We start from the raw sequence: 13,442 nt of genomic DNA on the forward strand, positions 1-13,442 counted from the left end.
TACATTCAGCATGTAATTTCCCAACAAAAGGAGCAGGTAAGACAAACAAAACACATTTGTTTTTCATAACCACGCATTGGAAATTAACTATTCCAGAAAGTCCTCACCAGACTCAGGGTCCCCTGAAGAATTCTCATCTCTAAAATATTAAAAGCATTGAAACTGATAATTTTACTTGGATCTGAAAGGCTCGACTTGAAACACCACAACATGCAGTGGTAAACTTGCATAATGTCCTTTCATTTATTTTGCTTCAAGAAGAATAAAACCCCAAATTGCAGCTAGGAAAGCCGAAATTGCTTTGTCAGTGTTTCTGGCACGCAGGACACAACACGTGTGGCTGCTACCAACAAGTGCACGTGCTGTTGGAAAGCTGCCCCTCTCCACACAGGTGCCTGAGGCTTCTGTGCAGGCACGCATAAAGCCAAGCGAGGGAGCCCTTGCAGGGCTTACTGAGGACATTACATTGCTGAAACACTGCAGGGCTTAAAGTTTTGCCCCTTTTCAACAGCCTGAGAAATCGTTTCATTGCACAGAACTCAGCAGGAATTACAAGACTCATAAACAAACCAACCACACACAAGAAGAGGAGGCAGCAGTGGTGTTTAGGGCTCCTGTCCAGGAGGAAGGTCCTCTGATTCTCCTGGATTTCTTCATCCAGCAGACGGGGTGAGCAAATTGGATCACTGACATAGTGGTCATTACGGATTTCCCCCCCCTTTCCCCCCAAGTTTATTATTTGCATCATTTTCAGACATGAGTGAGATTTTCAATATCGTTGGCAAAAGTGAACTTGGAAAAAATAATCTGACAAAAATCAAACCATTTCAGTGTGAACCAACAGAGAGAGAAGTATTATTAGAAGTGCTAGTGATCTTTACTTAATTTGTGATCGTATGCGGGAACATTCGTATCCCAACTGCCTGTCACATAAATGGCAGTCTAAAAAAAGACTTCAGGAAAAAAGAACAGGGAGTGTGCACAAATACACAGTGCCTTCCAGCAGAATGCAGCTGTTGCATTAATTTGTTGTAAACAAGATACAATATGGCAGACTTCTGCACAACTAAAAAAGGAAGAGCCAGCTCTCAATCAAGTCACAAGGTGAGATGGCAGTACAAAGAGACAAAACAAATAGAGAGGAAAAGGTTCTAAGAAAAGGATAGGAGAGGGGAAAAGGGACAGATAGCAAAACCACAGACCACAGCGAATTGTGGAGCTTTGAAAAGGATGATGAAATACATAAACTGCATCCACCAGGAGAAGACTGGGAGCAACAGGGTAAAAATAGGTATTTCCTAACACTAAATCCCAGCAAAATGCAGGTATCCTCTAGTATTGGACTTCACCACTTAGACTAGGCAAAATCCATTACCTGAGAGGTCATCAATAAACTGGATTCTTAATGCAGGAGATATTTGCTCTCAATAATGGTGAAGGAGGTCCAGAATAAATTGTACTACCACTAGCTCTCTATTAAATATAAAAGACTGTTTTCTAAATGCTTACCCATTTGAGAATAGAATCATATTAGTCCATAACTTACGGCAGCATCTTGTCTGAAAGGATAGTTCTAGAAAGACATAACTTAGGTACAAAGAACTTTAATAAATGCTGTCAGAGAACGTAAGAGGACTTTTGGGAGAGCAGTTCCATAACAGCAAGCCAAGCTGCTGCACACAGCTCTATGGAACAGCATGTTTTAACAGCATGTGACTGCTCACCAGATGCAAAAAAAATCCAGGGGGTTTAAAAAGTAACTAGTTAAAATCACTAAGTACACTGTGGCTTTTGGAGAAATGAAATGTTATGCACAGGTGAAAAATTATTACTACACCGTGAACCACACAATAACATGTAAGTATAGGTTAATTGTAGGGTTAGGGCTTCTATAGAAAAGAAGAAAATTACCAACTTAAGGACCAATATTTGATTTCTTCTACACATACACTGCTTTCAAGTGGTTTTCTGACCTGTTCTGGAGATGAACTTTGAGGTAAGGGATGTGAAACAACACCTACAAACTTAGATTTACCCATAAGCGAGCACAGCAAAGGAAAAAATCCCTGCATGAGACAGGAAGGAATAGGGATCACATGACTGAAATCTCCACATTGTAAAACATAGTGAATAATAGTTGACAGGTAAATTATCTCATAGAGAGAAGCTTCAGAATCCTCTGCTGTTGTTCATAAAGTACTTTTACCTCTTTAGTCTGATATAAAAAGCCTGCCTTTAGTCCAGAGTTCAGTCATGCATAAGACAATAGAAATAGGATATGCAGAGACTACATGTTCTTATATTTTTCTTGAGGGGAAAAAAAAGAAAAAAAGAGTGAACAAAGGCCTTGCACTCAATTCAATTGCATTTCTCTGTGATAGAGTGTGAACACTGCACCTGACTGATTCCTAAATGTAATGAAACACTCTAAGTGGCAACAGGCAGCACTCTATTGCTTTTGTTAAAAATCAGGAAAAGAAATGCCAGAAGCATGCCAAGCTTCTACCATCCATTTACGATACTCAACATTTTCAACCACCTCTGTAAGTTCTCTACTGATTCAAAGAGCCAATTGACGGTACGTAGTAACACCCTCCAGCATAATTACAATTTCCTTTCAGCTTTGTCCACCTACTGGTTTAAAACGATGGTTCCCCTTAACAACTTCACTATCAGACAGAACATAAAGCACAATGCAAGAGCTGAAGTAGACTTAAGTACTCTTGGTGGGGAAGAGAAAATGATGGATCCTAAATGTTGCATGGTGCATATGTCCAGTGCAAACAGTGAAAATGCTCACTTCCTAATAACATGGGTGTATGTATGGATAGGTAAGGATATTTTTTCTCCCTCCCATATTGATACTATGTGAAAAAGAAAGGAAATTCCTTCCCCAGATTAATGAACTCTGAATGTATATTTAGTGAGAATCAGACCAAGAGACTTGAGAGTTAGTACAGGAACAGCTAGATTGCCTTACATTTCTAGCAAACGCTCAGCTTCCAAATACTTCACTTTGTTTTCCATTAAATAGAAGTACTTGAACTGTAAGAATTTGTTTACAGGTTGTGTTTCTTCAGATGGCAGATCAAGCAGTACCTTACTGATCCAGCAAAACAGCACAACACCTTTTTCTTTCACTCTTGAAAACTTTGGAAATTCAGCATGAAACATGAAGCCATTTGCAACCACATTTCCTGATATTCTACAAATGCTACCTTCTTTACAAGACTTACAGCTGAAATTTGCTTAGCATGTAAAAGGCAATTAATTCCTTGGGGTCTAATTCTGTATTCCTTACTGTACTCAACTTCTTTTGAAGTCCGTATTAATGATGTCATTTTAATCTTCTTCACATCTGTCATTCTTATCTTAGAAAAAAAGCAATCCTTTAATTCCATTAAAAATTCCTTGTAGACTGCCTTTTGTACCATTGGTAAGGTTTGAAAATATTTCTGCGAAAATTAATATTCAGTGTATTCAGTATCCACATGAATAAAACAGAGCAATAGAGGAAATGAGCAAACTGTAATAAAACTGCTGATACCAGGTGAAAGTAATGCATGTGTTCTTGAAAGGCTTTAACACCTTCCTGACAAGTGAAGACAGCAGTAAAAATGGTCTAATCCCATCCCATCAACAGGAAATCCAACAACAAACTGGTGACTACAGGCACTGCAGCAATACAACATGCTCAGTCTTCTTTTTTTTTTTGAGAAAACCATGAATTTACTTCATTTTCAGATTTACACTTGATCAAATCTTCAATATCAGGATTTTCTGCCCCTTTATTTGCATCATTCTACCACATACAGAGATCCATGACAATCATATAAAGCTGCACGATTATCCCACGAACAAACTGCTTCTCCTCTATTCAAGGAAATACATCTACAGAAAAAACCTTTTTTCCCCCAAAAGTACCTTTTATGTATGAATGCCTTTTGAATATGCTGCCAAGCATCCCTTCCTGCCTGCAGAAGTGAAAGTGAAGGACAGCTGCATTGAGGCATATGATACCTAAGCACCAGATTTTTGAGTAGGCCTTAGCAAGGGTGACTGGTCTCTCCTTTCATTATCTTCTACTGCAGAATGTCTATCTATCAAAAATATCCCAAGGCCACCTCCACTCCGTATTTGATTTTGGAATATTTTGTGCCTGTGGTAAACTGAAGGTTTTTGGTTTGCTCTAAACCTTTTACCAGGCAGTTCCACATTCAGAAGACAACAGCTCACGTCACATCATGCAGATACTTGATAGAGATACTATTTGCCTGATGGATCACAAAGGAGATAAATCTGATAAAATCTTGCTACAATGACAACAGAAACAGAACGTGTTTTTGATTCTTAGTTTTCAAAAGCATGTTAGAAATACAACAGCATAATATCAGAATGATTACAAGGATGCTTAATTATCTAGTGGAACAATGGGGTGTGTGTCAATCACTTCAACACGTAATAGCTTTCATACCCTAAACCATAATTCTTTAATACACAGCAATGCAGACTGTTGAATATAGTTCTATAAATGAAGAAAGCTACTTCTGACTTGTAATTTTTAAGGTGTTAACCAGCCACCCCAGTCAAAAAGCATGCAGTTGACTTGGATTAACAAATATTTTTCAATTATTTGAATTTCAACAGGTTCTTTTAATAGACCGAAGTGATTTGCAAAACAACCAACCTACAGAAGGTTATTTAAAATAAATCTGGCATCACAGAACAGAAAGGGTCTACTGCCTTTAATGGAGCAATTTATTTCTGCAAATAGTTAAAGGGATCTAGAATAGTTACAGTTATTGGATAGGCTAATCCATTTATGAGCTCAGTCAGGGAGAAGAGAGTTTAAGCACTGAAAGATTTGTGGAAAAAAGCTGCCATAGCTTCATAGGACATTTCCTGGTTTTCTCAGATGTCCACACACAAAGAAATCCTCAGATTTTATGAGCTTTGCTTTGTGCCAGCATTTTTTCCCACTTTGCACTAACAAATGACCATAACAGTACCATTTAATGCTTTTGCTTCAAATATATTTTCAAATATTCTAATTGACATAAGAAGGTTTTGATTACTGGAAAATATATCACCTTCATGACATTATAAGGATTTATCAAGCCATTATGCTAATCCTATTCAGCTGCTTGAGGACTGATGAGATCTCTGAGATCAGTAAATTGTGTTATTTACTTTCCAGTGTGTAAAACTGAAATACATTTAACTAAGTGGCTTGTGCATTAAGTAGAACATTAAAAAAACTTCCTGTTATTAGACAATTAGACTACAATAACGTTTGTCCTCTGGCATGTTGATTATGGTATATTCATTTTAAACAAAAAAAATCAAAGTGGAAAACTACAACAAGTACTGTTATTAACTTCAGAAAAGTAAAGAACTTTTTTACATCCAGAAATGGGTGGAAAACGTACTTGAACACATTTCCTTTGGATATGACAAGTGTTACATAAACTTCTTTCTAACCCACAATTTCATCTTAATTACACTAAAATGAAGATGTCTCCTGAACCACGACCTTCTCTTCTGACCACTGTCAAATCCTTTTGTGATGGTAATTAACTCAACTCACCTTTTCTCTTTTCCTCAGATGGAATAGTATGCGTGGACAAACATGCACGTAATTGTCTCTTGCACATTTTATTTCTTTGAAGAACGATAGAATAGCTGATGCTAAAAGGTTCCACAGGTGTCTTGCCCACCCCATCTGGCACAAAGCAAGGTCTGCTAAATTAAGTTGCTCAGACTGCATCCAACTCAGTTCTGAGTATCTTCAGAAATTGAGAGTTCAAAACCTTTTTTTTCTTTTGCTTTTTAATAGAGCAAATGTTTGTTTTTCCACAAGTTTGTTTACTTCAGTTTCTTAAATTTTATCAAATATACAACATGTATTCACGAGGGTATTCTCCATTCTAAATTGGCAAAATGACTTAGATAGTATCAATTAAAGACTCTATGCTATATGTTGCCTACCCCTAAGAAATAAACTTCAGAGAAAATATTTATGTTAAGCACTGCTGATCATAAATAAAATAAATATTTATGGTTTGGATAATCTATCAAGCCATTTCAATAAACATCAATCTGAAGATTGTGTACAACTTATTAGGAAGCAATTTATTTTCCAGATTGCTATCTGGTGAAGCAGATTACTCCCATTATCAGTCAACTTACTTAGTCTCTGAGCAGCCTCCAGGGCATCATTTGCAGAATCAGCCACAAAGAATCTCTGAACTGTAACCCCGTGGTCTGCCATCAGCTTTTTGCTTTGGTACTCCTGCAGATTCAGCCATCGTCTAGGGGTTAATTGAACAGCCTAGAAAAATGAGAGGGGAAAATAACATAATGCTCATTAAGAACAGTTCATCAGACAGTCAACTGAGCTCTTCAGCCCTGTGGTTACCTGAAGCCAGCAGCTAAACAACACTGCTTCAGAGGAAAGCTAAAATATGTTATTGATTCACTTAAACGTTACGAAAATGCACTTCTGTCTTCAAAATACTCTGAAAGCTACAGAAGATATTAAGCCATACAAGGCTCCCTGCGTGATCTTGGCTAGCTAAATTGTCTTACATTTAGCGTTATCAACACAGAGCAGCAAACTTCATTTGAACCACTTACGTTCTTATGTTAACCCGAGCTGTAAAAATCCTATTTAAAAAAAAGTCACCTTAAAAAGAAATCATTTCATATTAAAAAGAAATCATTTCATATTAAATCTTTACTTACACTAAATTTTACGTAATTTCTCCTAGCAAAATTATTTCTACTTATTCTATGCTTCCACTGTAGCACAGCTAGAAAGAACCAAAAAAACAACAACCAGAGAATTAGTATCACCATAAAGGAAACAGCATACTGATATTTTCAGTGGTCCGTTACCTGTGCTCAGCTGGTCACAAGTATGTTTTGTAGAAGAAACCAGCACAAATGCACCAGCCATGCAAGGCCAACAGCAGCTAGAGAATTCAAACCTTCCATTCTCAACATGTACGCTTAGATGATTCTGTGTGCATATATGTTTATATTTATCACAAATACAAAGATATAACAGTTATATACATGCACACATATCATGTTTGCTTGTATTGAAGGTAAAAAAAAATGTTTTGTGTTGATACTTCAGAAGTCCAAGGTTCCTCACAGCAGGATATACAGAAAGGACCCTTTCTCCACCCACAGTGAGTTGTTGCAGATAAAAACAAGAGTTAAGAAGCTGTTAACATTGTGCTATTACTACGGTCTGCAATGTATTTGTTGGTTTCAAGTCAGGAACAAGGATAATAAATACTTCAGGCCCAGCTCTGAAAAAACATTTGAGGTAGATGCAGTTTTAAGCTTTAATCACAAGAAACTTTAACTGACCTTTTTTTTTCCCCTGAAGTTGAAAGCACATTCCTGAAAATATTTGTTGCTAACTACATGAATTGCACAAAGAGTGCATGTTTGCTCAGACCTAACACATCCAAGACAGGCTGTATTTCAGGCATTTCAGGCATCGCTATCGCCCCTGTACTACAATATAAAGGAATAATATCATCAACTAGAAAAACAAGACAAATAGAGAAGTTCTCTTAAAAAGTTATCCTGTTATTCTGACTGCTGGCGACAGTGCGAGCACAACTTATGCCTGAGAAAGATGCTGTTCCCACATAGAGACGAAGTGCTGCCCTCCTGGCAGAGCCCACAGTCAGCTCTTGGTTCCTCCTGAAGTTCAGGAGCACAGTATGCAAGATAGTACTGCACATTCAGAAACATCAGACAAAGAGGACTATTTACTATACCAATACTTTCATCTCTAACAGCATGATAAAAAATATTATCCTAATGTAACTTTATAGTCAAAACAAAAAACCACCATGCTAAAGTTGTTCAATAATGCATACCCTTCATCAGAACACTAGAATTTTAAATGTTCCACTGCATCAAAAGCAAACCTCTGCCCGCTCCCACTTGCTTTGAAAAATAACACAAAAGACTGATGCATAAAGGCAATACAAAACCCATCTTTTGCTGTATATAATCATGTTTTGTTCTTTTTTTGTAAAACTGACTCCCACACAGCTTAAACAGCTACAAAAAGCCAGAATTACATATTTTAAGTTCTTTTACATGCAACTTGGTTAATAAATTTTAGAAGAATACAGTGGCATATTGTCAGCATGCTCTATGGCTATGCCTAATTCCAGGTATCATACCAGCACCTCAGCATGCTTTATTCCCTCCACCTTACTCAGAGACAATGTGTCATTATGTTTATGCAGTGCCTTCAAATTACAATTTAAGCTCGCTTTTGTAATTGTTGACTTCTAGTTTGTTTTCCCTGTTGTTAAGATCTCTGTTAGACTCCAGCAGCTATTGCTCCATGATGATTCCCACAAAGGGATTAACGCTAGAAGCCAAGAGGGGACCTGAAAGTCAATTCTAACCCCACATTAGAACAGGACAGAGAATTTCAACCAAAAGTGGATGCTACAAACCCACACCTTGCCAGTAATGAGAGGAAAATTTATTCCAAAGAATTAAAGCAGTCTCGAGGGTGATAAAGAAAATCCAGCCAAAGAAAGTTTGAAAAGAGAAAGCCTACAAACGTAAGGTTAGAAAGCACACAACTTTGTCTCTTTCAGTGTTACGTGATGCTTAGGGAGACCAACTTCTGAAGGCCAAGAGAAGACTTTCAGCCAAGAGTTTTGACAAAAGACAGACTCCTGGCTGTGAATGACAGACTCCATAAAGTGAGTTAGCACAGCCTACCACTGCATAGCAGAGTACAAGATATTGAGGAAACTGACACAGTCTGTATTAGGAGCTTCGAAGAGCAAGGAACATGAAAAAATTACTTTAAAGCCCTTGCAGTATACACACCATATGTCTTGAATAGCACAGACAAAATAAAGAGAAGGAATAAAGCAAAAGCCTTGAATCTGAAGATGACTGCTCTTTCAAGACTATCTTGAAAACACACAACTGCTGTAAACATTTGCTTTAGGCTTGCAGCACGAAAAAAGTGACCACAAGATGTTAGAAATGTGAGTAAACATGATTCTCCAAACCAATTCCCAGTACAAAGATGTTCTGGTTGCAATAAAAGTCTAAAAGATTTAAAAGGAACAGCAGTAAAAAGAATCTGTACAGACTCTTGAAAAATCCTTGCCAGATGAAGTTCCTGACCCCCAAAAGCATTTACAACAAGCAATCATAAGAATTTGAGGTGGCCTTGAAACAGCAAAGTTTCTTGGGCAGCATAAATTTCCAGGCATCCTGCATACATTTGCCATACGTTTGCCAGTGCTAACACACAGACACACAGCCTTCAGACATCCAACACAAGCCTGCAGATATGCTTAAGCAGTTGAAGACATACCTACGTTTTATCTGCTTGTTTATGGCAAAGTTGCACTGCAATACAAGGACTACAAACTTCATCACAGGAATTCTCTCACTGCAGCTTGTGGAGAAAGCACTGCAAACAGTAAGCAGCCTTTGCTGAGACTTAAGTCCCTAAAGAGCACTTACTTGGGTAAGAAGATGGCAAGGACTTTAAAACCTTCTACTGGCGACACTTTGCTACAATCCTTAAACATTTTTTCTGACAACAAAACAAATTTAAAAACACATTTTACTAAACGTATGTATTCTTTCTACTGTAAATACACCTCAATGCACCTTTATGTTAAGCTCTGAACAGTCCAAAGAGGGGAAGCAGGTTTAAAAATGCTTCTAAACCCCCTGCCCCCCCTTTTTTTTTTTTTTTTTTTTAATGACATTTTGTTTCTTATTGTGTCAGCTACAATTTCTATAGACAAAGCTCACTTAAAATCACTCCAAAGAACATAGATGAAAGAACTGAAAATCTAGACGGTATGTTTTCACAGACTGGAACAAAGGCAAATTCAAATTAAATTCAGATTAAGGGATGGAAGTATTCACAGCTCTACTGAAAACTTCAAACCTTCAGACCTTACATTACTACAATTTAAAAAAAAGGGCCTTTATACGAGCTTTTAGTGTCTTATGTGCACAGCATTGGTGGAGAACAACTCTTATTTGAGAATGATATATGCCAGGTAGGTTAAAAGGGTGTTTTTTTCTTTAGTTTAAACCATGGGCAGAAGCAAAAATAAATGAGTTCATGAAAATAAGCAGAACATCACTACCAGATACATCCATGATTTTATATAGCTTACGATTTTAAATAATTATAATAGCTTTAAGGAGGAATTAAAAAATGTCCTATCAGGAAGCGTTTAAGATTAAATTTCTAACCAAAGAGATTAATAAACTTAAAGCTCTTTCACAACTGAACATTTCATCCACTACAAGTCTCACAGTGGATTTTCTCCTGCTTGGCACTTTTCACAAGTACCAAGCACATGTGTTTGGGGTTCCCTTCTACTCTCATTTCCCTTCTCCACTTTACAAGAGTTTTGCTACCAAGTCAGACTCATAAAAATATGGAGCAAGTACGTACAGACAGATGAGGCTTTCAGAAAAACACAAGTAGTTGGCTGTTTTGTTCTCAAGAAGCCTTATGTTCCGTTACTTTACGTACATAGATACCATGTGTCTGGTCCAATTACACATGTACAGTGCTACTAAAATCAGCGACGTAGGCATACAAGGAAATTAAACATCTTTTCTTGGCCATCTTCACGAGGCAATGTACTTTATAGTGTAATGGTTTATTGACTACTGCTGCAGAAAAAATTGATTGTTCACATAACCCACATAACCTCTTATTTTTCCACTGCTTGGTTTGGTTTATTTTATATAAAATACTATGAGTAGCATACAAATAATGCATTCAGAAAGCAGCCAGATTAGATTCTTCCACTACTCAGTTTGCCATTTCTTCAGCTAGCAACAGAAACAAAACAGAAAAGATAGGCTAAATTATATAGATCGTTAATCTGGAGTGGAACTACGAGCACATTTTACAGCAGAAATCAGTTACAAAATATAAAAAAGATTCAGTAAACATTACAAAGAGACAATTTTGTCCTTATGCATATGCACCGTTAACTACTCTGACGCACAACATCTTTCAGATGACCCAGGAGATATCCTTGCAGCGCTCGCTTTTTATGTGTGTGCTTTTTTTAAAAAGCACAAGAAACTACCCTAATGTAGTCACAAAAAGTTGTCAGGTTGCATGTTAACTACTTCAGCAAAATTGCTCAGGGATAATGCTCCATGTATCCACAAATAAGAGCATCAGTAATGCAAGCTTCAAACTGAACTACCAGTACCTCTCCCTTAGGAATCAGCGCATTGAGGGGTCGCTCATTCCTTCATTCTCTTGCTTCCTTGGTGAAGCCACCTGTGGGGGGGAACTGTTAAGCACTGTCTATTTTCCTTCAACAGGGATGAAATGCTGAAGTCTCCTTTTGTGCAAGTACACGAAGAAAGTGGAAAAGAAGGATGGAGAGGTCAGTCAATCTGGTGCAAAAAGCAACGCTGATCCCTACTATGAACTTTTGGTCTTAAGAAATTGTTGCAGTAAGTGTTGTACTCATGATGCCCGATTCCACATGAAAATACATTGGCTACGAATGTACATTAACTGCCTTCCCACCTTGAGTTCAGTAATTACGTTTAGACAATTCCTTTTAAAAGTGTAACCTTGAAGATATGGTTTCCCTTGGCAAATCTCTTCAGGTGGAACCCTGCACTTTCAGAAAGTGCCATACACAATCAGCACTATTAAAAAACAACAACAAAATCACCATTCAGCAAATTTCAGGGGTAACTGAACATCCCTTGGCACAGCTATAAAATCTAAACAGCTCCACTGTTTACATGAACTTAATGGACTTTATTGCACTGATGCTGAACGCAAGACACACTTTAGTGATAGCCAACGTTCCCTTTCCATCCATACCAGGAAAGCCAGTATTAACTACGTGAAACAAATATGGATCACTTAAAAGCACCTGAAAGTAAAGCTGGTCGAATACAAACGCATAATAATTTCCCCCTCTGCTGCTCTACTGAAGTGACATAGCATAACAGACCCAGCATGAAGTGACTCTACCACCACAAAGCCTCTGAATGAATGCAGATTATATGAGAAATGTACATAACATCAAGTTTCATAAATACAGACTACCCTGTAATGGTTGTACCACAAAGAAGTCATGTGGGGAGAAAAACATGGTTCTCTACAGGGAAATCTTTCAGATGCATCCTGCCTCAAAACTAAGAAGTGTGCATAACTTATGTTATATAAAATAAAAGCATCCAGCCAAAAATCCATTTGCTTACCCATCGCATCCTACAGCATTCCAGTTTATTCGATTTGTGTAATACAATTCCAAGCGCATATGAAAGAAACAGATACACCATGATGACAGTAATGAAACAGCATACCATTCATCAATACAGGAAATAAACTTTTATTGTATTTATTGACATACAGCTGCTGTAATTGACAAAGTTGTAGTAGAAGTTCGTAACAAAAAGGAGCATCAAAAATACAACTAAGTAGCAGGCTTCCTTATAAACCAGTTCAGAGAGCAATACATTTTACTATGTTATATACTTGAGTTATGCCACGTAAGGTACTGAAAACAAACTAGCATACTTAGTTTGCTGGCAGTAGGGATATTAAAAAGTGAGTATTAGTAGTGTTAGTCTGACTAGAAACAAAAATTTAGGAGAAATGCAGTATATTGAATGGAAAGTTCATCACACATGTAAGTCACAAAATGCAAATGTATGGAAATTACAACAAATCATTAAGCAGCAAAACAGAAAGACTCCTGGTAAGAAAGATGGGCTCCAAGGTCTGCTATGTTAAGTCAAACCACACATTCTCTTCTCCCCAAAGATAACCAATGCCATACAACTATGTAACACAGATGATGCAGAATGTCCTTCCCAGGTGACACCATTTAGGTTATCACTCAGAATCAGTTCTCACTTTCCAAGACAGCAGCAGGCCCCCAGACTTCAGAATCACAGAGGAAAGCATTTTCCACCAGCACCCCAAAGTGCTGACTTCAAATTGGATGCAACACAGCACACAGTTCACTCTGATATTAGCAGAGACCACCTTGATCAAGCAGTGGGCATTTTCAGCAACACTTCATTCCATGCTTCCATGATATATTTGACTCAGTTAAGAAATTAGTTTTATCCTTTCATACGAAGCCTTGAATATTTTTCTGACATAAAACAAATTTTCCACATATTTTTCCCACAGCGTTAGAAATTATTTCTTGTTAAAATCAGTATCAAAACACTATAAATCACCTTAATACCAAGCAGTGTTGCTTCAGCTTCGAATCTTTCAGTTCCAAATTTACTACTCAGAATGCACCACACAAAGCACCCTGCACAGTAAAATGAACTATACCTCATAAGAAGAGAGGGAAAAAGTGTTCACGCTTTCAAGTTCTTTAAGGCTACAGCATTTTGATCGATAA

The 13,442-nt window shown here is 37.4% G+C and overlaps 1 protein-coding gene across 1 annotated transcript in view; it reads right to left on the minus strand.

The window, feature by feature from the left end:
• The window catches only part of SUCLG2 (succinate-CoA ligase GDP-forming subunit beta), a 101,774-nt gene that overhangs the window by 77,036 nt on the left and 11,296 nt on the right, over positions 1-13,442 (minus strand). Inside the window, exon 2 of the mRNA XM_052679232.1 lies at positions 6,190-6,331. Coding sequence (XP_052535192.1) covers positions 6,190-6,331 — 142 coding nt within the window. The remainder of the gene's footprint in view (positions 1-6,189; positions 6,332-13,442) is intronic.

Source organism: Tympanuchus pallidicinctus, unplaced genomic scaffold (genome assembly GCF_026119805.1).
Source record: "Tympanuchus pallidicinctus isolate F22 unplaced genomic scaffold, pur_lepc_1.0 scaffold17, whole genome shotgun sequence".
NCBI classification, from domain to species: Eukaryota; Metazoa; Chordata; class Aves; order Galliformes; family Phasianidae; genus Tympanuchus; species Tympanuchus pallidicinctus.